The sequence below is a fragment of the Crocuta crocuta genome, unplaced genomic scaffold (genome assembly GCF_008692635.1).
Source record: "Crocuta crocuta isolate KB4526 unplaced genomic scaffold, BGI_CrCroc_1.0 scaffold118, whole genome shotgun sequence".
NCBI lineage: Eukaryota > Metazoa > Chordata > Mammalia > Carnivora > Hyaenidae > Crocuta > Crocuta crocuta.
This window is the reverse complement of record NW_027551558.1, coordinates 10071294-10096954: the sequence shown is the minus strand read 5'-3', so window position 1 is coordinate 10096954 and position 25661 is coordinate 10071294. Positions and strand designations below refer to the sequence as shown.

The 25661-nt window shown below is 39.0% G+C and overlaps 1 protein-coding gene across 2 annotated transcripts in view; it reads left to right on the top strand.

The window, feature by feature from the left end:
- Nucleotides 1-25661, top strand: part of THADA (THADA armadillo repeat containing) — a 319402-nt gene that overhangs the window by 17655 nt on the left and 276086 nt on the right. For both annotated transcript variants that reach the window (XM_077749153.1, XM_077749152.1), the window contains exons 11-17: nt 552-1252; nt 4108-4259; nt 7538-7693; nt 8429-8551; nt 14027-14150; nt 21176-21327; nt 23851-24064. In XM_077749153.1, coding sequence (XP_077605279.1) covers nt 552-1252; nt 4108-4259; nt 7538-7693; nt 8429-8551; nt 14027-14150; nt 21176-21327; nt 23851-24064 — 1622 coding nt within the window. The remainder of the gene's footprint in view (nt 1-551; nt 1253-4107; nt 4260-7537; nt 7694-8428; nt 8552-14026; nt 14151-21175; nt 21328-23850; nt 24065-25661) is intronic.

Sequence of the window (25661 nt, the reverse complement as noted above, 5' to 3'; positions counted from 1 at the left end):
GAGTCACAGGGTTGTACAACTATCACCACGATCAATTTTAGAATATTTTTATTCCTCTCGAAAGAAATCCCGTTCCCTCAATGGTCTACAACCCTAGCTCCTCAGTGTGTTTTAAAACACCTGTGAAACCATCATTAGAATAAAATAATGAACATTTCCATCGCTCCCAAAAGTTTCCTTATGTCCCTTTTTGGATTATTAATTTTCTTTTTTTATTAATTATTATTTTTTTTATTTTGGAGAGAGAGTGAGTGGAGGAGAGGGGCAGAGGGAGAGAGAGAATCTTCAGCATGCTCTATGCTCAGCATGGAGCCTGACGTGGGGCTTGATCCCACAATATTGGGATCATGACCTAAATTGAAATCAAGAGTCAGATGCTCAACTGACTGAGCCACCCTGGTGCCTCTGGATTATTACTGTAAGATGTAAATTTAATAGTGATTGGATTTTCTGGTCATTCTTTGTCTTTTATATTTTTAAAGTCTAAATGATTATAAAATGAAATGTCTTTTACTAGTCAGTTTGTAATAACATGGCTCATTTTTCTTCAGGATCAAGGAATCGACTCTGGAATTGTTTCTCTCTAGAATTTTGGCATCTTGGACTAATTCAGCCATACGTGTCCTTGAGTCAAGTTCCCCAAGCCTAAAGGACAGTCTGAATGGGAATTCAAGCATAGTGGGGAAACTTTTGGAATATGTCTATACCCACTGGGAACATCCGTTGGATGCTTTGAGACACCAAACCAAAAGCATATTCAGAAATGTTCTCCAAATGCACCAGCTCACTAAAGACAAATCAGACTCAGAAGGTTTGGCTGCCGATCGTTTCATTTGTGAGTTGACTGAGAGTCTTCTGCGACTGGAATGGCATGTTAAAGGGAAGTACATGTGTCTTGCTTGTTTAGTTGATTACACAGGAATCGGACATATTTTGGCACTAGCGAAAACTATTCCATCACAAATTTTAGAGGTGATGGGAGACCAGTCATTGGTACCTTATGCAAGTGACCTCTTGGAGACCATGTTCAGAAGTCACAAGAGTCATTTGAAGTCCCAGGCTGTCGACAGTACGTGGATTGATGAGTGGCATGAGACTTGGGTTTCTCCTCTCCTTTTTATACTGTGTGAAGGAAATCTGGACCAAAAATCTTACGTGATCGATTATTACTTGCCAAAATTATTGAATTGCAGCCCTGAAAGCTTAAGCTACATGGTAAAGATTCTTCAAACTTCTGCTGATGCTAAAAGTGGTAAGATGAACCATTCTTTTAGTAATTTGTAGTTAAGAAAGGGTAGGTATCTTGGCAGATGTGGATGATATTCAAATTTGAATATTACCATTTCTATAAATAGTGAAAGAGAACCTGCACGATAGAGATTTCAGATTGAAATGAATGTTCCTTTCTTGAGTGAAATAGAATTTTTTTGGCTTGTCATTTCTACAAGCTAAAGATTGATTTCAGTTATGAGTGTAAGATTCCCTTTTATTATTAGTTTTTTTAAGTCTTTCTTTCTTTTCTTTTCTTTTTTCTTTTTTTTGGTTTATTTCTTATTTTGAGAGTGGGGTGGGGCAGAGAGAGAAGGAGAGAGAGAGAGAATCCCAAGCAGTCTCTCCACTCTCAACTCAGAGCCTGACGCGGGGTTTGATTTCAGGAACTGCCAGATCCTGATCTGGGCCAAAATGAAGAGTAAGAGGTTTAACCATCTGAACCATCCAGGCTTCCCCCCTTATTACTAGTTTTAACTCATTTTACCAAGTTGTTTTTTGTTAGGTTTTCAGACTGGAAGAAAAATTTGAGTGTTTTATATAAGTTGCTTATCTAGCGACTGAAATAGTAAATAAATATTGTTTTAGGCAAGGATAAAGACAAGTAAATTGGCAGTAGCAAGTTTTTGTCTCTGGGAAAGAGAAAAAAATATGTGAATGTGTGACCTCAAGAAATAGCCATCTGAGGTCATTGAGAATAGGAGTAAATATTCTGTTGAAACTCAGTAACCCAGAAGGAATCATGGCATTAAAGCATAAATCGGTAATGAATATATGAATGATGATCTTGACTTCTTATGTAAATTAAAAAAAAATTTTTTTAATGTTTATTTTTGGGAGAGAGAAAGACAGCATGATTGGGAGAGGGGCAGAGAGAGAGGGAGACACAGGATCTGAAGCAGGCTCCAGGCTGTGAGCTGTCAGCACAGAGCTTTGTGTGGGGCTTGAGCTCAAGAACTGTGAGATCGTGACCTGAGCCAAAGTCGGATGCTTAACCAACTGAGCCACCCAGGCGCCCCTATCGTGTAAATCTTAAAATTATTATATTCTGTTTAACAAAGCAGGAATATGGTACCCTACATCACAGTTTAAGAATACTTAGAACTAAAAATAATTGAAAACTTTCAATACTTCAAACAGTAACCATGAGGTAGCTAGAAAAATCTAATTCTATACACAAAAATAAGCCATTATTTGTAGCTGGGTTTTTTTTCCCCATTATTTGTAGTTTTTGACAATAGTTGTTCCTGCCTTTTTGAGAAGCCATCTAAAGTTCAAGATTCATGAATCTGTTCCGAAATGAGGCAGTCTCTGTTTTTAATGTCATTGTGCCTTGTGAGGCCAAGCTCACTGTCCTGTTAGTAATGGCTGATGTCCTAGCCTCCAAAAGCATCAGGTTCTTTTCTTTTTTAATTAAGTTTATTTATTTATATTAAGAGACAGAGTGAGCCAGGGTGAGTGTGGGAGGGGCAGAGAGAGAGAGGGAGAGAGAGGATCCCCAGCAGGCTCTGTACTGCCAGCGTAGAACCCCATATGGAGCTTGATCTCCTGAACCGTAAGACCACGATGTGAATCAAAATCAAGAGTCGGATGCTTATCCGATGGAGCCACTGAGGCACCCCAAACATCAGGTTCTTTATAATCCTCCTGTTGTCTTTTTTATGAGGGAAGAACAGTAACTCCAAAATATCCAGAGGTTTAGTGTTTATTTTTAGGCAAATGATATTCGGCCACTGAAGTGTTTTTCCTGATTTTGACTGAAAGTCATTTTAGTTATTCTCATTGTTTTAAATATTTCTCCACCTGCTTTCTTTTTCCTGAATCACTTCCTGGTTTATTTTTTTTCTTTTTTTTTTCTTTTTTTTTTTCATTCATTTATTTTATTTTATTTATTTTTAATTTTTTTTTGAGACAGAGAGACAGACCACGAGTGGGGGAGGGGCAGAGAGAGAGTGAGACACAGAATCTGAAGCAGGCTCTAGGCTCTAAGCTGTCAGCTCAGAACCCAACGCGGGGCTCAAACCTACAACCATGAGATCATGGCCTGAGCTGAAGTTGGATTCTTAACTGACTGAGCCACCCGGGCGCCCCATCCTGGTTTATTTCTAAGTGTCAAGGAAAAAGTAAAACGAGCAAAAAGGAATGATTTCTTATTTTATTTTGTTTTATTTATTTTATTTTATTTATTTTGAGAGAGAGAACACAAGTGGGGGAGGAACAGAGAGAGAGGGAGAGAGAATCCCAAGCAGGCTCCACATAGTCGGTGCAGAGCCCAGTGTGGGCGCTTGAACTCACAAAACAAGAGATCACAACCTGAGCCGAAACCAAGAGTGGGACACGTAACAGACTGAGCCACCCAGATGCCCCAAGAATGATTTATTTACGTTAACATAAGAGGATTATGCTTACTTGAAATTATTGACACAAGAACTATTAAACCCTTTTCAGTAATGTTTATTTTATAATAGGAACTGTATTTATTAAAATTTTTTTTAATGTTTATTTATTTTTGAGAGACAGAGACAGAGTATGAGTGGGAGAGAGGGAGAGAGAGAGGGAGACACAGAATTCCAAGCAGGCTCCAGGCTCTGAGCTGTCAGGCTCTGACTTGTGAGCCATGAGATCATGACCTGAACCGAAGTCGGCTGGTTAACCGACTGAGCCACCCAGGCACCCCCTATAATAGGAACTTTAATTCATGTTCGAATTTAAAATACGATTTTTTTTCTTGAAATACAATGTTAATTGCAAAATGAAAATTGTGGTAGTTGTTACATAGCACAGTAGTGGTCTGTGCTATTGTGCTTTTGAGACAAAAACAATCGTTTCCATCCTTAGGGTCTTACAGTAGTACAGGAGCTCTGGGAGCTTTGATGGCTTGTCTGCGAACGGCTAGAGCCCATGGACATCTTCAGTCTGCAACTGATGCCTGGAGGAACCTTGTGTCCGGTGCAAGAATCAAACAAGGCTTAATTCATCAGCACTGCCAAGTAAGCAAACAAAATACCTGGGAATTTCATACACGTAGTGGATTCCTGCTTCATTTATTCACTTAGCAGTCCACTCTAGAGGATCCTGTGTTGAGCCCAGCACTGTTTTAAGAGTTCCATAGGAGGGCAAATTGAAAAGTGTAGATTTTGCTTCCAAGCCATTTAAATTTTATTTATTTATTTATTTATAAAAAAATGTTTATTTATTTTTGAAAGAGCACAAGCAGGGGAGGGTAGAGAGAAGGGGACAGAGGATTCGAAGGGGCCTCTGTGCTGACAGGCTGACAGCAGCGAGCCCAATGTAGGGCTCAAACTCATGAACTACGAGACCATGACCTGAGCCGAAGTCGGTCACTTAACTGACTGAGCCACCCAGGCTCCCCCAGGCTATTTAAATTTTAGTTGAAGGAGTAAGAAAACCTGCATAACCCAACTGGAAACAGATATAAGTACTTCTTTATGGGTTTAGGGGTGCTTAGAGCAGAGTAGGAGGTAGTTTATTAGGAAGGTGATAAATGTGACTAAAAGAGAGGAAGTATTGGAGCAGCACACAAAATAGGAGAACACTGGAATTGACAAATGAATTCAGTCAAGTTGCAGGATAGAAAATCAATGTACAGAAATCTGTTATATTCCTATATACTAATGATGAAGCAGCAGAAAATGAAATTAAGAGCACAATCTCATTTATAATTGCACCAAAAACAGTAAAATATACTCTGAAAACTATAAAACATTGATGAAAGGAATTCAAGAGGACCAAAGAAATGGAAAGACATTCCATGCTCTTGTGTTGGAAGAAAAAATAGTGTTAAAATGTCCATATTTCCCAAAGCAGTTTACATACACATTTGATCAAATTTCTATCAAAATCCCAACCACACTTTTCACAGAATTATAAAAAACAATCCTAAAATTTGTATGGAAGCCCACAAAAGACCTCAAATAGCTAAAGCAATCTTGAAAAAGAAAAACTAAACTGGAGGTATCTCAATTCCACATTTCAAGTTATATGACAGAATGGTAGTAATTAAAACAGTTTGGTGCTGGCATAAAAAGTAGACACATAGGTCACATAGGTCAATGGAATAGAACAGAAAACCCAGAAAGAAACTCACAATTATGTGGTCAGTTTATCTTCAACAAAGCAGGAAAGACTATCCAATGGGAAAGACAGTGTCTTCAACAAATGGAGCTAGGAAAACTGGACTACTTTCTCTCACCTTAAACAAAATAAACTCAAAATGGATTAAAGACCTAAACGTGAGACCTGAAACCGTAAAAATCCTCGAAGAGAACACAAGGCAGTAATCTCTCGGACATTGGCTATAGCAAAATTTTTCTAGATAAGATTTCCTGAGGCAAGGGAAACAAAAGCAAAAATAAACTATTGGGACTCCATCAAAATAAAAAGCTTCTGCATAGCAAAGTAAATAATCAACAAAACTAAAAGGCAACCTATGGAATAGGAGAAGATACTTGCAAATGACATATCCAATAAAGGGTTAGTATCCAGAACATATAAAGAACTGATACAGCTCAATACTTAAAAAACAAATAATCCAGTTAAAAATGGGCAGAAGACAAATCATAATAATTTTAAAAAAGATAAAAATATGGGCAAAAGACATGAACAGACATTTCTGCAAAGAAGACATCTAGATGGCCAAAAGGCACATGAAAAGATGCTCAACATCTAATTCATCATCAGGAAAATGCAAATCAAAACTACAATGAGGTATTCTCTCCCACCTGTCAGAATGGCTAAACTCAAAACCATAAGAAACATCAAGTTGTCAAGGAAGTGGGAAAAAAGAAACCCTCTTGCATTGTTGGCGGGAATGCAAACTGGTGCAGCCAACTGTAGAAAACAGTGTGGAGGTTCCTCAGAAAATTAAAATTGAACTATCCTATGATCCAGTAATCATACTACTGGACATTTACCCAAGAAATCCAAAAACATTAATTCAAAGGGACACATGCACCTGATGTTTATTGCAACATTATTTACAAGAGCCAAACTATGGAAGCAGCTGAAGTGTCCATCGTGTCCATCAATAGATGAATGGATAAGGAAAATGTGGTATATGTATTACATATACGATATATATCATATGTTATGTTATTATATATTGTATATAATGTAATTATATTGTGTATAATATATAATGATAATATGTATACTATGTACATAGTATATATAATACAATATTACACAGCCATAAAAAGAATGAAATCTTGTCATTTACAACAACATGGATAGAGCTAGAGAGCATAATGCTACACAAAATTAGAGAAAGACACATGTGATCTCACTCATATGTGGACTTTAAGAAATAAAACAGATAAGCAGAGGAAAAAAAGCCACACGAAGGAACAGACTTCACTATAGAGAACAGATGGTTATCAGAGGGGGAGTGGTTTGGGGGGAGGGGGGAAATAAAGGATGGGAATTAAAGAGTACACTTACCATGAGAAAAAAAATGATTTCCAAAAAAAAAAAAAAAAAGTATTAAAATGAGAGAACACAAAACAAGATCTGGAATTTAAGATATTGTTTGGTAGGAGTAGAGTGGTCCATTTAATGGAATCTTCCAATGCCAGGTTGAACACTTGGGATTTCACTCAGTTGGTAACTAGGAACCAGAGCCATTCTGCCTTTAGCGAGAAAGTGGAATTAATGGAAACAGATGAGTTTAGAGTGTGGAGACTGGTAAGATGTGCATGACAGTCATCTAAGAGTGAGGTGATAAGGTCCTGGGGTAAAGTTGTCAGTGAGAAAAAAGGAAAAAGAATGAAATTGAACATTACCATGGAATAAGAATGTGTAAGATTATTCACTTGCAAATACCCAATTTATACGTTTAATAAGATAATTTTATAGGATATAACCACAGGATCTTTGGGATTAGAGAATCTGTCTTTTTAAAAAAAAACTTTAAGTTTAATTATTTGAGAGAGAATACATGTAGACATAAGCAGAGGAGGGGCAGAGAGAGAGAGAGAATCCCAAGCAGGCTCCTCATTGTCAGCACAGAGCCCTACATGGGGCTCGAACTCACAAACTGTGAGATCATGACTTGAGCTGAGATCAAGAGTTGGGTGCTTAAACGGCTGAGCCACCCACACACCCTTTAGGGAACCTTTCTAAAGTCCATGTGGGTAGACTGAGTTTTACTGCTTTTTGGGTTTTTTTTTTTCTTAATAAATATGTCAAGTAGTTTACATTTTGCTTATTTCATTGAAAAATTAACATTTTATTACTTGATGTATTTTAGGTACGGATAGACACATTAGGCTTGCTTTGTGAAAGTAATCGAAGTACAGAAATCGTCTCCACAGAAGAAATGCAGTGGATTCAATTCTTCATCACATACAATCTTAATAGTCAGTCCCCAGGAGTGCGACAGCAGATTTGTTCTCTTCTTAAAAAGGTAGAGTTTCCCATCAGAAAGTGTTGGAAAGTGGTGGCCTCTGCTCTGCAAATCATTTTTGAAAAGAGCTCAGATTTTCAGAGAACGTGGGAGTAATGGCCATGGGATTGGACTGACACAGCCCTTCATGGCCCTTGTGTGAACCACCATTCTGTGTTTCCCTAGAGTTTACATTTGAGATTCAAGTCCATGGTGTAAAGACCTTTCATTTTGGTGTAAAATAAACCAAACTTGAGCTCTTTTTCTTTTCTTTAATTTTTGAAAGAACAAAAACTATAGTGATGCATCTTTCAGGGTGAAAGTCGTTTTAAGAAAACTTTGGGGAGGGGAGGAAGGATGTCCTTATAGTTTTACCATTTAAGTGCCTCGTGACATGGCCATTGTTGACTAACTCCACTCGAATTAATCACCTGCCACGTTTACAGGAAGCAGAATTGGGAGAGTATAGAAGTGAGTAGATCTTTAGTTTCATGCCAACCTAAAGGGAATAGAACTGTGGCCTAATGACTGTGTGTTCTGGTTTGCAGTGATACTTTGTTTTGGGTTTTAAAAATATGTGTTCATTTTCTGTCGGAGAGAAACCCTGTGTAAGTATTAAGAGGTTAGAAACCAATAGTGCCCTTGCCTGAGGTTTTAGCCTAAAGAATTTAGAAAACTTGTCCTTTGCCTTTTTTTCAGACTGACATTTAAGATGAATGTAGCTCACATATGCTTTATTTTTCTTTTTCTCAAAAGTTGTTTTGTAGGCTACAGGAAAGTTCTCAGGTGCTTTATAAACTGGAGCAAAGTAGATCCAGACATGAGCCAGAGAATGAGTTAACCAAACAGCACCCTTCTGGTTCTTTACAACAGTATAAGGTAGGTGACCTATTCTTAGACTTACAGGTTTTTAGGAAACCTAGAGCAATTACGAGTACACGTTAAAGGGAAATAAATGGAAGCCTCATGGTGAATAGCATTTCTGTGCTATTTTCCCTTCAATCTGGGATTCACGTATTCCTTCTGGTGCTTTGGTACTTCTCCTGAGGTGCTCTGAGTTATGGAACCAGTGCTGGACTGGAGGCCTGTTACAGAATAACAGGAATGGGGTCACCTCAATCATTTACGGCATAATGTGGGCTACACTGGCTTAGTACTTTAACAGAAAGGTCGTTGCTGGCCCTGAACTCCTTCACCCCTCCCCAGGGTAGAAGATTGCTGTATCTGAGTCTGCTTTTTCTTTAGACAACATGACCTACAGTGGCTTGATATTTTGTGCTTCCTGGTCTGTGGCCCAGCTATGGAGTTTCCAGCCTATTCCATTTGGGAGGGAGCGTGAAGAGAAGGACTGGGTTTCGGGGTGCTGTGCTAATGGGATAGATGGGACCCCAGAGATAGCAGCTCTAGTCTGGGCCAAAGCTTAGCTTGACAGCCTTCCATTTCTGTCCATCAGGAGTTTTTCACTGACTTCTTACTACAAATCTAGACTCTCGGAAGCAGGCTCTTAATTTCTTTTAAGACTCAGAGGACAGAGCTCATCTATTTTATTTCATTTAGGGAAATGAGTTTTAATAAACTTACGATGCCTTCGTACCATTACATACAGCATATTCTAAACATTAGTGTGGATGACCCTTAGTTTTCAACTTTGCATTTGGAAGGTACAAAAGTCATCTAAAGGAGAATATTCCTACTACCAAGGTTGAAGTCAGCTCCAGCTTTGTAAAATCCCAACAGCAAAGGTTGGAAAGTTACAACCTAAACATCAAGGACATTGATGTAGTCGCATGTCTGCCACTGGCCAGTTGGCTTACTTAATGGGTCTATTCGACTCTTAAGTGGGGTGAGTAGCCTCTTTATAAAGGTTGCTCTTGAGGATTAAACAAGAAAGCTGCTTGTAAACTCTAAACCATCTTAAAAAGCCTTGCTGGGAGTCATTAAAAGTGACTAGAGTATATTCTGAGCACTTGCTTTGTGTTTGGAGCAGTTATTTTTAGCCTTTCTTAGATCACTGCTTGGTGATCATCATGGCTCTTTTGCCTGTTTTTGCCAGGGGTCAGATAACATTTGTGAAATCTGAATTAGGTCCTTAGAAACACAAAACCTATGTTTTGGATTGACATTCTGACTTTCTGTGGATACATGGCTTCTTAGTTTGTCTTTGTGAATATGTATGTTTTTGAAAACGAGTCCTTTAGAGTCTTCATCCGAGTCAATCTCATGGTTCTGATATTTTCTCCCAGCGGTGGTTACCTGTGGCTTTTGGCAGCTGTGACTTTGACACTATCTTATGTATCATCATCTTTATAGTGGGTGTCCTGCACAGTGTGTGATAGGCTTGGTGCCCATCAAGAGTGAGTCCTGGGGGAGAAGAGGAGCCTGTTAGTTGGAAAAGATGCCTTCTAGTCTAGTGAAGGAGGTTATTTCTTACTTAAATAACTAATAGTAGTAGCTGGAGTACCTTTAAATTTATAAAATGCTTTGTACCCACATTTTCATTTAAACATTAATAAAGCTGCGAGATAGGTATTATTCTCCTCACTTAAAAATGAGAAAATTAGGGCAGCTGTCAGGCTCAGTTGGAAGAGCGTGTGACTCTTGCTCTCAGGGTTGTGAGTTCAAACCCCACGCTGGGTATAGAGCCTACTTCAAAAAATGAGGGGTGCCTGGGTGGTTCAGCCAGTGAAGTGCCCAACTTTGGCTCAGGTCATGATCTTGCTGTTGTGAGTTCAAGCCCTGCATTGGGCTCTACTTACAGTGCAGAGCCTGCTTGAGATTCTCTCTCTGTCCTGTCCTGTCCTGTTCTGCTTGTATTCCCTCTCTCAAAATAAATAAATAAACTTAAAGAAAATGAGAAAACTGCAGCATGGACCTGCCCAAGGCCCCTCAGCTACTAAGTGGTAGAGCCGGTCTCCTAGCTGCTACTAAGTGGTAGAATCGGTCTCCTTGCCGCATCTGCTCTTGCTTCTAAAATCTGATTAGTGTTTTCCCTAGTACGTGCTGTGTGAAAGCTTGGAGCTGAAAAGTGCGGGAGAATTTGGGGAATGGTGACTTCACTGTTGTGAATGATGCGTAAGACACTTGGAGGAAGAGAGGAGCCGAGTAACAGAAAATGAGTTAGAGAATGAAGTTCGGGATGGGTAGTAATTTTTTGGGGGGCCTAAAATAATCAAAACAGAGCTTAACTAACATACTCTGTGTGTATGTATAAATGAATAAAGTTTCCTTTATTCCCTAGGGAATACAGGTATTCCTATTTTTATCCATGAGGAAGTATGTTATGGAGGTTGAGGAATTTCATACTTGTATTTATAGTCAACAAGTGACAAAGCTGGAAATAGAAACCAATTTCATATCCGTAGTTGGCTTCCTTCTCTGGTCACCTAAGCGTTTCATCTTCTGTGCTTGAAAATGTAGCATAACAGTAGGATTAAACATCATAGGGATATTTGTAATTTGAACTGTATCACTTTTAACAATTTTAATGTTATTTTTCAATAGCTTAAGTTACAACACAGCCAAAAATCATAAAGACGAGTAGAGAAAGCACCTGAGTAATCTAAGGAGAGTGTGAATGCTGGGCTAAGGTATTTGGGGTCCTCACTAGGAGTCGTTAAAAGTGACAAGAGCGTATATTGAGTTCCTCCTATATGTTAGGACAGTATGCTTAGGACTAGGGATATAAGTGTAAGACCTCTGGCCCATGCCTCCCCTGTGGGAGTCTGCTTGAGAGAAAGAACTATTTCCAAAAATATAAATGATAGTACAGGTAGGATAAGATCATTCTTTTTTTAAAAAAAATTTTTAATGTTTATTTATTTTGAGAAAGAGAGAGAGAGACAGAGCACAAGTGGTGGAGGGAATAAGAGAGAGGGAGACACAGGATCCGAAGCAGGCTCCTGTGGGGCTCGAACTCATGAACTGTGAGATCGTGACCTGAGCTGATGTCAGACCCTCAACCGGCTGAGCCACCCGGGTGCCCCAGGATAAGATCATTCTTAAAGGATGAACCTGTTGCCCTTTGATGTGAATACTATACTATTCATTTATAATTAAAACTACTTTAACTAGGATATTTTCAGTCATACCCTATTGCTTTGAAACCCAATAGATTTATTTATTTATTATTTGAAAGAGAGCGAGTGCTCGCACCCGATCTCATCTGAAAGATGAGAGAGAGAGAGCACAGATGGGGGAGAAAGGCAGAATGTGACAGGGAGAGAATCTTTTTTTGTTGTTGTGGTTTTTTTTTTTTTTTTTTGTCTTTTAGAGAGAGAGCAAGAGAACAAGTGAGTGAGGGGCAGAGAGAGAAAGAGAAGCAGGGCTTACGCTCACCCAGTGCAGGGCTCAAGCTCACCTGATGTGAGACTTGAACTCACAAACTGCAAGATCGTGACCTGAGCCAAAGTCAGATGCTTAATCTACTGAGCCACCTAGGCACCCCAGCGAGAGAGTGTATCATAAGCAGACTCCACCACACTCAGTGCGGTGTGACATGGGGCTCGATCCCATGACCCTGGGATCATGATCTGAGCTGAAATCAAGAGTTGGAAACTCAACTGACTGAGCCACACAGGCACCTTAGAGCACTTTAATAAACTAATAAACTCTTACTTAGGGCTTGTAAGGGCCTGCAAGATAAATCCCCATGGTTGTATGTCATTGACCAAAGAAATGAATGCTGAGATTCTTTCTGGAATCAGTTGGGATTAGAACTGCTTACGCGCTGCTCAGTTCTTTGCTGTGGATAGTGGTAGATGAGATGCGTGAGAATCACAGCTTTTCCTTCTAAGTTTTGTCTTCAGTCTTACACAGAAATAGTAATAATTATTAATATTTTTACTAGAGGAAGAAGACTTTGTCTTGGATAAACTAGTTCCCATTTTGCTTTTTTTAAAATTGCATCTTGCTAAAAGTTTTCATTTTTTAAAAATCTTTTTTTTTTTAATATATTTTTTTAATGTTTTATTTATTTCTAGGAGAGAGAGAGAGACAGTGTGAGCAGGGGAGGGTCAGAGAGAGAGGGAGTGACAGACTCTGAAACAGGCTCCAGGCTCTGAGCTGGCAGTCAGCACAGAGCCCGACGCGGGGCTTGAACCCACGAACCGCGAGATCATGACCTGAGCGAAAGTCAGACGCTTAACCGACTAAGCCACCCGGGCGCCCCAAAAATCTTTTATCTGAAGAGAATGGTAGAGCAAGAGTCTCAAAGGGGAAGATAGAATACAGTGGAATAGTTGGATCTTTTTATGAATTCTGTCATTAGAGCCACATTTATCAAGTATTATATTTACCAAATTTATCAAAGTGGTATGTATCGGATTCTTGGGGAGGGTCATTAAAAAATGTAAAAAAAAATATACATACCTTTGATGCCTGAATACCTCAGGTGAAGAAACCAGTATTCATATGGCTTTAGCACAAGTCAGAGCAGAACAGATCTTGCTCTCACTAAAAATGTGTAATTTTTTTCTTGTGTGGACCACAGTAGAAACTGTAACCCTTGACCCTACAAAGATAGGGTTCGTTGAAGTCACGATAAAGCTTACAGTCAAGGGTACCAATCTGAATTGTTAAGTGAAATAAACAACTAGTATTGCTTTTAAAACTATTTTCTCTGTTAATTAAAGAAGAACCCCACTCGGGGCACCCGGGTGGCTCAGTCAGTTAAGAGTCCAACTCTTGGTTTTGGGTTCTTTGCTGATGGCGTGGAGCGTCTTGGGATTCTTGTCTCTGTCTCTCTTTCTTTCCCTCCCCCTCTACTGCTTGTGCTCTCTGTCGCAAAATAAATAAATAAACTTTAAAAAAAAAGAACCCAACTCTTTTTTTTTTAAAATGTAAATCCAAGTTAGTTAACATATAATATAATAATTGTTTCAGGAGTGAATTTAGTGACTCATCACTTAGATACAACACCCAGTGCTCATCCCAACAAGTGCCCTCCTAAATGCCCGTTTAGCCTGTCCCCTCACCCAGCACCCCACCAGCAACCCTCAGTTTATTCTCTGAATTTTTTTTAATGTTTTATTTATTTCTGAAAGAGAGAGAGAGAGAGATAGCGTGAGCAGGGGAGGATCAGAGAGAGAGAGAGAGGGAGACACAGAATCTGAAACAAGCTTCAGGCTCTGAGCTATTAGCACAGAGCCTGACGCCGGGCTCGAACCCGTGAACCGTGAGATCATGACCTGAGCCGAAATCGGACACTTAGCCGACTGAGCCACCTGGGCGCCCCTTGTTCTCTGTATTTAAGAGGCTTTTATAGTTTGCCAAAAAAGAACCTCACTCTTAAAGGTGTTACTTTGAAGATAACCTATTATGAGTTAATTAAATTATACTTATTATTTTTTTTTTTAGAATTTCATGTCATCCATTTGCAATAGCCTTTTTGAAGCACTGTTTCCTGGGTCTTCCTATCCAACTAGATTTTCAGCTTTAACCATTTTAGGCTCAATAGCTGAAGTTTTTCCAGTCCCAGAAGGTAAGCTTTCAATAATGTTTGGGGAAAGTTTTTTTTTTTTTCTTGGCAAAGCGCATACTTTTTTTCAGCATTTCATTTTACTTAAAGTTTTAGTTTTGTCATCTTTTGTTTAGGTTCCTATGGGATGTTTTATTCTCACGATATAATTCTTCCGTGGACATAATTCATTTTGTCATTTAGAGCCTTAAGGCTGAGGAATTGTTTTCAGGGATCATTATTTCCCAACCCACAGCTACAGTTTTCATGGGTTATGCTTCTGATGAGAAGAGCGGCTTCTCACAACTTCCAATTCATGCATTGCTGTTTTAAGGTAGCGTACAGTCTACCCTTTAAGTCCTTTACATTTAAAAAATTTTTAAAAAATAAATAGCTTCTTCAAAAAAAAAATAATAGCTTCTTTATGTAAAACATTCCTCAGTGAGTCTCTGCGGTTAAATTGTGGTCTCCCTTATATGCTTTCAGTTTCATAAGTCCCGATCTGGTTTCAGAAAGACAGTATGTAGATGTCATTTCCAGGCATCCTGGTTTAATGATACCCTTTATTTTGTCTGTGGGGCCCTTGGGAGGATGAACATGTAACTTCCTTCTGAGTCAGTTCTTTCCTCTTTGACAACAAACAGTTCTTTTTATACGTGCCCTTAATTAAGTGTGTACATTTTAATGTGGATTTCTTGTTTGTGCTCAGTGTTCCTTGACTGTGGTTAAGTAGGAAAATATCCTGTTCAGCTGTTCTTCTGGAGGGAATGGCCAGCGCACCAGAAGACTTTACGCTGTAATTGGGTTATTATTATTTTTAGTTTAAATTTTTAGGCAAAGTGTAATGTTTTGGCAGCGAGGAGGACTGGTTTTTGCTGTTGATGCAGCCCTGCTTCATTTAAAGACCGCCATTTTTATTTCCAAGTTTCTGTTTTTGAAAAGATTGAAACCAAAAGCAGAGTTTCAAGAATTTCAAGAATAGGTCGCAAACAACCACGTACCGTCTAGCCGGATTCATCAGTTGTCGATATTTTGCTCTATTTTGGTTTCTCTCTTTCATTATTTTTTTAACCACAACACAATGATCAAATTCAGGAAATTTAATGTCGATATGATGCTGTTATCTGTTATATGATCCATAACCAAATTTGCGCGTGGTCCCAATAAGTGGCCTTTCTTAGAAAAAGATTTTTACTCTGAACCAGAAACCAATCCCGGATCACACGTTGCATTTCATTGTTACGCCTCTTTGGCCTCCTTTAATCTGGAAAGCTTTTTATTTCATGACGTTAACATTTTGGGAGAACGTGTCTCCGTTTGGGTTTGCCTTATTGTTTCCTCTGGATTGACGTGGGCTATGGGTTTTTGGTAGGAGTAATGCATAGGTAATGTGGTGTCCCTCCCAGGTCATCTTATCAGGAGATACATGATACCGGTTTGTCCTGTTGTTGATGGTGATCAATTTGATCACCTGATTAAGGCAAGCATGGTAGGCCCAAAATCAACTGACAAAAGATAGCATCAGACCCTTAGAACCTGTGAATGTGAACCTTACCTAGAAAGGGGGCCCTTTGCAGATATGATTAAGTTAAGGGTCTTAAGATAATCCTGGATTGTGTGGGTGGGCCTAAGTCCACCACAGCTGTTATTAGAGAGGAACAGAGGGAGATGTGACACATAGAAGAGGAAGAGTCAACATGGACATGCAGATTGGAGTGATATGGCGTCAAGCCATGGAATCCTGGCAGCCATCAGAAGCTGAAAGAGATGGGGAACGAGTTCTCCCTTAGAACCTCCAGAGTGAGTGTGGCCCTGCCAGCACCTCCTTATCGGACTAATTGGACATTAGTCAAAATGGATCCAGTACTGTGAAAAAATAGATCTCTATGGTTTTAAGTCACCAGGTTTTTGGTGATTTGTGACCTCATGCACAGAAAATGAATACAGGGCTATCCATCAGTTCAAGGAATTTCTGTGGTACTACAACTTAATTTAGAAGATAAGGTTTTATTTTTTTTTTATTTTTTTTTTTAATGTTTTTTATTTATTTCTAGGAGAGAGAGAGAGACAGCGTGAGCAGGGGAGGGTCAGAGAGAGAGGGAGTCACAGACTGAAACAGGCTCCAGGCTCTGAGCTGGCAGTCAGCACAGAGCCCGACGCGGGGCTCGAACCCATGAACCGCGAGATCATGACCTAAGCGAAAGTCGGACGCTTAACCGACTAAGCCACCCAGGCGCCCCTAGAAGATAAGGTTTTACCTGGGAATGATAGATTGTCCATTTAGCAGAAATTTTTTGTGTATTTAGTGTGGTTATAGTTGCACCTAGTATGGGAAATAATACTAGGCTGAATTAATACTGGTAATTTTTTTAAGTTTATTTATTTTGAGAGAGAGAGAGAGAATGAGAGAAAGCATGGCAGATGGGAAGAGAGAGGAGAGAGAGAATCTCAAGCAGCCAACGCAGAGCCCCATGCAGGGCTCAAACTCACGAACCATGAGACCATGACCTGAGCTGAAACCAAGAGTTAAGTGTTTAGCCTGACTGAGCCACACAGGTGCCCCAATATTGGTAATTGTTTAATTGAGAGAGTAGTTTAATATATTTATTTTCTTATTATTTTTTAAAGTTTATTTATTTTGAGAGAGAGAGAGCATGTGCAAGCAGGGGAGGTGCAGAGAGAGAGAAAGAATCCCAAGCAGGTTCTGCGTTGCCAGCACAGAACTTGACTCAGGGCTTGAACTGATGACTTGAGCCAAAATCAAGAGTTAGGCACCTACCTGACTGAGCCACCCAGGCAATGGGAGTAGTTTAATATATTTCAGTGTACTTTAAAAGTGAAAAACCAGGGGCGCCTGGGTGGCTCAGTCGGTTAAGCATCCGACTTCGGCTCAGGTCATGATCTCACGGTTTGTGGGTTCAAGCCCTGCGTCGGGCCCTGTGCTAGCTCAGAGCCTGGAACCTGTTTCAGATTCTCTATCTCCCTTTCTCTCTGACCCTCCCCTGCTCGCTCGCTCGCTCGGTCTCTCTCAGAAATAAATAAAACATATTTAAAAAAAAGTGAAAAAACAGAGTCATCTTCCTAATGAGTGAGTCACATATAATTGGGCAGTGATGGATATTACAGTAATTATGTTAATTAAACAACTGGAAGGTAATGCAAATGGAGCAAGCCCTGCTTTACTCATTAACTTTAAAGGAGGCTAAAGAGGCATGACTGTGAAATACAGCGTGGGAAACAAATTCATTCTTCATCTTTATCTCAAGAACTTGAATGTGGGTTTTTATATTCCTTTACTGATTTGGGATTAGTCAAGATGGTTTCTGCCTTTACTCAAGTATATCTTAAGTTCAAGAAGAATAAGCCACATGTATCTTTTTCACTCAGAATAAAATGTCATGATATTCATGGTGAAAAACTGGATTCCACAATTATATTAAAAGGGTTTGCTCAGCAAGTACTTATTTACTGCTTATTATATGTCAGGCAGCCAAGGATATGCAGTGTATAAAACAAAATGTTTCCTATTAAAACAATTTTTTTTTTTTTAAATCTGAGAGAGAGCAAGAGAGAGAATGAGCGTGAGTGGGGAAGGGCAGAGGTAGAGGGAGAGATGAAGAATCCAAAGCAAGTTCCATGCCCAGCATGGAGCCCATTGTGGGGCTCCATACCATAACCCTGGGATCAGGACCTGAGCCAAAACCAAGAGTTGGATGGTCAATAGACTGAGCCACCCAGGTGCCCCAAAATGTTTCCCATTTAAAAAAAATGTTTTTAAATGTTTGTTTATTTTGAGAGAGAGAGAGAGCACAAGCAGGGGAAGGGCAGAGAGAGGGAGACACAGAATACGAATCAGGCCCCAGGCTCCGAGCTGTCAGCACAGAGCCCGACGTGGGGCACGAACCCACAAGCCATGAGATCGTGACCTGAGCTGAAGTCGGATGCTCAACCGACTGAACCACCCAGGCGCCCCCTATTTTTGAGCTTATATATTTTAGTGAAGGGACACAGATAATAGATTAACAAGTGATACATAAAATTTCAGATGGAGATAGGTATTATGAAAAAATATTTCAGAAAGGAAAGTGGGGGGAATATTGAATGTCTAGGAGGATGTGAAGCTGTTTCATCCGGTGGTGTCAGAGATGTTTTCAAATTTGAGCAAAGCTCCTAAACAAGCAGTGGGTCAAGGAAGAAATCACAAAGGAAATTAGAAAATACTTTGAGATGAATGAAAACAAAAGTACAACTTACGAGAATTTATGGGTGAAGCAAAAGCAGAGCTCGTGGGGAGACTTACAGCTGTAAATGCCTACATTAAAAAAGAGAAAAGATCTCAAATCAAAAACCTATCTTTACACCTCAAGAAATTAGAAAAAGAAGAGCAAACAACCCACATTTAGCAGAAGGAAGGAAATAATATGATAAATGAATGAAATGGAGAATAGGAAAACATTATAGAGAATCAATGAAACCAGAGTTGGGTTTTTTTTGTTTTTTTTAAACTTGGCTTTTTTCAAAGGTCAACAAAATTGGCAAAATGTTTGCTATACTAAGAAGAAATGAAAGAAGGTGCAAATAACTTAAGATCAGAAATGTAAGCAGGGACATTTCTCTTGACCTTATAGAAATAAAAAGGATTATAAGACAGTACTATGAGATTTGTATTTTCAATAAATTGGATACCCTAGATGAAGTGGACAGATTCCTAGAAACATGAAATTACTTAAATAGAGAGTTTGTTATTTGTAGCAAATAAGAGTTGGAGTCAGTAATCAAAAACCTATCAGCAAAGAAAAGTCTAGAGGAAGTGGTTTCACTGATGAATTCTACCAAACATTTAAAGAATTAACCTCAGCCCTTCTCAAACTCTTCCAAAAAATTGGACAGAAGGGAACATTTCCAAACCCACTCTGTGGAGCCAGCATCACCCTGATATCAAAGTCAGACAAAGATAGCACTTTGAAAACTATAGGCTGGTATCCCTTATAAACATAGATAGAAAAATTCTCAATAGAATACTAGCAAACCAAACCCAACAGCATATTAAAAGTATTATACCCATAACTAATTAAGTGGAATTTATTCCAGAAATGCAAGGGTGGTTCAACATAAGAAAAAATAGTCAATGTTATACTATTGGGGGAAATGAGGGGGAAAAAACATGATAATCTGTACTGATGCAGAAAAGTGTTGACAAAATTCAGCACCCTGTCACGATAAATAAACACTTAGGAAACTAGGAATAGAAGGGAGCTTTCTTTTAAAAAAATTTTTTTTTAAACATTTATTTTTGAGACAGAGAGAGACAGAGCATGAGTGGGGTGGGGTCAGAGAGAGGGGAAGACACAGAATATGAAGGAGGCTCCAGGCTCCAAGCTGTTCACACAGAGCCTCACTCTGGGTTCAAACTCAAGGACTGCGACATCATGACCTGAGCTGAAGCTGGATGCTCAACTGATTGAGCCACTCAGGCGCTTTCTTAATAGTATAAAGGACATTCATGAAAAACTCACAGTTAACACCATACCTCAATGGTGAAAGATGGAAAGCCTTTCCTCTATGGTCAGGAAGGTACAGATGTCCACTTTGACCACTACTGATCACCATGCTACTGAAAGCTGTAGCCAGAGCAGTAAGGCGAGAAAAAGAAGTTACAAGCGTCTGAGTTGGAAGAGAAGCAGATTTGTACTGAGGTATAAATGAAGTGATAAAAACTTGATTTACTTGCCCTAGGAATTTCACAGGGTTGCACTAACTTGTGAGTTAAGATTACATAAGAAATGCACATCATATTGAACATCATGTCTCATATTAATGTAGGAAGAATGTTTTCAGGTATTATCCGTGGTTAATTTGTTAAACGTTCCTCACATTCCGCTGTGAAACCCATTATTCCCATAGTTGTTTAGTCTTAATCTTAGATTTAAGTGGACTTGGTAACTACCATCATTCTTTTGTGATAGCTTTTCTGTTCATTTCTTGGTTGGCTGAAATTCATCTTTTCTTTAAGAAGAGTTTTTGGGGAAATGTTCTTAATTTCTTACACCTTCAGAAATGCTTATGTTGCTATTTTACTTGATGCTGGAATAGGATTTTGATGTATAAATTTTTACCACACTTTTCCCGAGAATGTTTGTAAGCATTGCTCCACTACCTTCTAGCACTACATGTTGCTAAGGCAAAGAATAAAGTCAGCTTAATTTTTTCCATTTTGTAGATGAATTTTGTGTCTGAATGACCTAAAGATTCCTTCTTTATCGTTGATGCTCCGTATTTGTCATTGATTATTCTGCGTCAGTTTAACTAAGATGGTAGGACTTTGGATTCTAGATCAAGACATTTTACAAAGATTTTTTAAAAGATGTAGTCCTAGATTTATTTGTTTTTATTTATTTAAAAACCAACTTAGGGATCTTTTATATACAATATAACCTTTGAAAGAGAATGAAGTGGTTTTAAACAAAACTTTAAAAAGTATTTTTTACTTGGGGAACTTTATATTTTATCATTTTAGGAAGTAAATTAAGGAAAAACCATTATGCTCTTGTGGATATAGTGTGAAGTGTGAATTTTTCATGCTAATTTTCTTTAAATTTGACCAAATAAACATAAATATTGATTTCCTTTTTCAAATAAACATAAATATTGATTTCCTTTTTCACTTATTAACTTAAATTAACTTAAAAATTATTTGTTATTTATTTATTAAAAATTTTTTTAAGGTTTACTTATTTTTGAGGGAGAGAGAAACAGAGTGTGAGCAGGGGAGGAGAGAGAGCGAGACAGAATCCGAAGCAGGCTCCAGGCTCTGAGCTGTCAGCACAGAGCCTGATGCAGGGCTCGAACTCATGAACCGTGAGATCATGACCTGAGCCAAAGTTGGTCACTAAACCAACTGAGCCACCGAGACACCCCTATTTATTTATTTTTTAACATAAGCTCCACACCCATTGTGAGGCTTGAATGCATAACCCTGAGATCAAGAGTTGCATGTCAGCCAGGCGCCCCCCTCTTTTATTCACTTTTAAATCTTTTTGTTTTTTTAGGTCAAGTCCAAACAGTATATCAGCTGAGTCATGATATTGATGTCCGTCGTTTCCAAACACTGATGGAATGTTTTACCAGTACTTTTGAAGACGTGAAAGCTTTAGCATTTGACCTTCTGATGAAGTTACCAAAAACAGTTATACAATTTCAGGTCTTTGGACTTTTCCTATATAAATGTAAATGTGGTAAATGCATGAAAGCTTTCTGTTTTTAGCAGCAAATAAAGCAGTCTGTGCATTGTCCAAGGCGCTTTGCATCTGCCTTCTCACATCTTCTGACTGTTTCAGTTATCATACTGTTGCGGGGCGGTAGGTTGGAGGAGGTAGGGATGGCTGGTGGGGGAGGAGGAAGTACCGTAAGAGAAAACAAAGTCCATCTGTGACCTTGCCTTTTTTTATTGTTTTGATAAAAAAGGGAGGAGTAAGAAACAGTAGGTTTTATTGCTTACAAGATTATTGGTAGATTTCAGTTAACTGCGGTCTCCCCAGTTCCTGGGGACGTGTTAATATTCAGTCACAACGCCTCACTTACAGTAACCTGAGTGTTCTGAGATAACATCCTTGTTACGTTGACTGGGAAGCCGAGTGTCAGCGAGGTAGAGAACATGTTTCTGAGCTTCCGACAAGCAATAGCCAAACTGAGACTGAAACTCAGAGCGCTTGAGGTTCACAACAGGCCTCTTCCTCGGCCTCCTACCCCGGCCCCGGCCCCTGCCCCTGAGAGAAGTTGTCTCTGCCCGACAGCTGGCACTTCCAGCTGTGGGGTGAGAAGCGAAGGTGGGCGGGGAGTGATGGCACATCGTGGGGTGCTTGGCTTTGCCCTTGAGGTGTATTCTGGGGCTGGGAGGTCACCAGCAGCTGTGGGTTCACTGGTTCCAGAGCTTTGCTGCGGCTTTCTGTTAGAGCTGTATAGAGGCCAAAGGCGCCCCCAAGGGCTGCAGCTGAGCCATGGTCTGTTCTCTGGCCGTTAGGCTCTGCTTAGGGCGGGGCAGCTTAGAGATGCAATGGGATTCTACGGGAGCGCACAGTCAGGGAGCACAAGGTGTCTGTTTCATTGGCTTCTGGATGGCATTGCAGTGTCTTAGAGCATCTTTCAGGTGCCCTGCTAAGCAGAAGCTCCTTTTGGTGCTTAGGCTTGGAGCTGTTGTACCATATAGAGTGTTTAAAGGAGATGCTTTCTCTTCTATTTCCTTTCTCCTCTCCCACCTTCCCACCCTCCCTGCCCCTTACCATTCATCACACTGAAGCCTTGTATCATATAGATGACTCATACTGGGCAAATATTTTGAGAATATCTTGTGGGGAGGGTAATTATAGCACCTATATGAAAGACTTGGTCCTTTGAAGTAACTTTAAAATGTTTTTAAATCCTAACTATTCTCTCTAAGGACGTGTGTGTGTGTGTGTGTGTGTGTGTGTGTGTGTGTGTATTTATGTATGTGTTTATATATTTTTGATGATCTATCTTTGTAATACATGGTTTTACTACTCAGTCTGTTGCCCTTTTTTCTTGTTGAGCTACATATGCAAGATCTCTATATTATATTTTTACTGACTTCAGATGATAGAACAAAGATATTTTAGACTCCAAAGGCCATGTATTGTATTTCTTACTAATTGTTAGTTAAGCATTTCAAGGCTTAACTGTAAGTTACCAAAAAAAAAAAAAATGGCTTAGGTGCTTAATTGATTCTTTCTAATAATTATTTAGATTTGAGCTTTTGGCCCCTATCTTTAAGTTTTTTAGGTCATAGAAAATTAAACATATCAAATGGCAAAAGAATTTAAACCAAAAGAAGCAGGTATTTGAATCAGTATGTTTGCTATCTATTAGAAATAAGTAGATTTCCAATTAAATGAAATATCAGTGTACCTATCACCAAATTAAAAATTAAGTTTATAATGATTTTTTCCCCTTGTATTAGTTCTGGAATAATCCTAGTAAAATTAATATTATTGAGCAATGAAACCCTAAGTCCCAGTGTACTGAACATGCCATTGTCTACTATGGATTTGGGACCAGGACCCACATCTCCTGACTTCAGTCCAGTGCCTTTCTGTGCACGTCACAGTGAACTATCCCTTTTCTTCTTTAGGATGGGCACGCTTGTGGATATTTCTCTGAGACAGAGCTCTGGGAGCTCTGATGCAGAATTTCTGAGGCTGATAGGAGCATTTTATTTTCTGCACATATACTCGGATCTTCACCGGGAAGAGCCTGGTGGATTTGTCCTTTTGTGTGGATTTGTATTTTTCTCCATTGAAATAATTGAATGGAAAGGGGTTGGGGGAAGGGCAGGAGTATGCTGCCCAGGTAAAATAAACTTCAGTGTACAAAGAAAACCCCTATATGGAAAGAACAAAGATGATCTGGCCTTAGTCACGGCAGAATTTCTACAGGACCAAGCATATTTCTGCTGGAGAAAGAGGTACTTAAAAAAAAAAAAAAAGCATTATCAATGTTGAATTTCCCAAATGAAATTACTTTCAAGATCTTCACCACCTGAGCTGAGTAATAAAATCAGTAATTACTATAATAAAAAGTCTAACCTGTATTCAGGGAGAAAGGGAATTGAATTCATTGTATATGGAGTACAGTTATGTGGCAGGCTGTTTTTAAAGATGTATTAAAGAAATGTTTCAGGGACAGTTACTGAGTCTGTGGTTTATTCTAGGATTCAGAGAAACTGCAAGGCTTATTCCGGGCAGCACTGGAACTCAGCACAAGCACCAAGCCATATGACTGTGTGACAGCTTCCTACCTGCTGAACTTCTTAATCTGGCAGAATGCACTGCCCTCAGGTCTGTCTGCCTACTTACAGACCCAGCAAGCTGCATGTGATGGTGGAGCGAAGTCTGCTCTTGTGGTGGAAAGGAACACATTAATGGGTTTGTATTCAATAAATGACCTTTGCTGTTGCTTATCAAAACCAGTACCATTCTCACTATTCATTTAGTTAGCATAGCTAGTGGTTAAACATTTACTTTTTTTTTTTTTTAAGAGGTTACCAGCATGTAAGAATACTGTGAATTTCGCTTTTGCAAGTAAATAGTTTACTCAGCTATGACGCGATTCCTAAACAGAGGGTTCATGTTAAGCAGATATGCAAATGTACATTAATACGGCTCTTATTTGAACAGAACCTTTTTTTCTGCCAAAAATTGTACTTTTTTTGGCAGAAATTTTACTATGCCTACAGCCATATCATTGCTATTTCTGTATAGACCAGAGTTCCTTTGTCTGTCAGGGTTCACGCTTTCACTGGCTATCACACTTCTGCCTTTTACTCTTCCCATACAGCCAGTTCCAAAACCTAGGCTCTAAGTTGGCTGAGGCCTAGTGATTTCCGGTGATTATTTGTTGGGGATTCATGTATTTACTTTTGTGCTAGTAAATCTTCATTTTGGAATTGTAAGGACAGATATGGATTTTTATTAAAAAAAGGAGAGAGAGAGGTCAGATGTAGGAAGAGTATTAAAAAATTGTTCTCTCCAAGATGATAAAAAGCGCTGTGCAAAAGAACTGATAATGCATAAAATATGTGCATCCTCAGTTTAACTCGATGATGCCAAATAGATTTTCAAATTACATTCCTGTCAATAAATTATGAGAGCTGTGGTAGATTCTATCATCACTAGAACTTGCCCTTGTCAGATTTTAAAGGTTTATGGAATATAAAGTGGTATCTTGTGGTTTCATCTTGCATTCTTCTGGTTGCTAATGTAATTGAATGTCTTTTTACATGTTTATAAGCCATTCACTTTTCCCCTTCTGTGAAATGCCTTTGTTTAGTTTTCTATAGGGCTGTTTGTCTTTTTCCTGTTGATTTTTAGGACTTACTTATATATTCTAACTATTAATAATTTACCGGTTAAACATAAGTCTAAAATTTAAACTAAAGCTCCTGACCTCTGATGCTGGGATAACTGGATAGCTACACACAAAAGAGTGAAGTTGAACCCACTACTTCATACCATATTACAAAAATTAGTATAAAATGAATCAAAGACCTAACTGTAAAAGATAAAAACAATAAAACTCTTAGAAGAAAACATGGGTGTAAATCTTTTCGATCTTAGGTGAGTGGTTTCTTGGATCCGACACCCGAAACACAAGCAAACAGTGAAAAAGTAGATAAATTGGCCTTCATCAAAATTTGAAACTTGTGTCTGTCAAGGGTATCCTTAAGAAAGTGAGTGGATAACCTATAGAAAGGGAAACATATTTGCAACTCAGACTTGTATCTAGAATATATGAAGAATATTTACTACTCATTAGTGGAAGGATAGAACCAAATTTAAAAATGGGCAGAGTCTGAATGCTCAGCATCATTAGCCAGTAGGGAAATACGATCAAAATTACAATGAGGAAGCACTTCACACCTAGTAGGGTGGCTACAAACAAGAAAATAGATAATAACAGGTGTTGATGGGGATGTGGAGAAAATAGCGCCCTCACACCCTGCTGTGGGAATGTAAAAGGGTG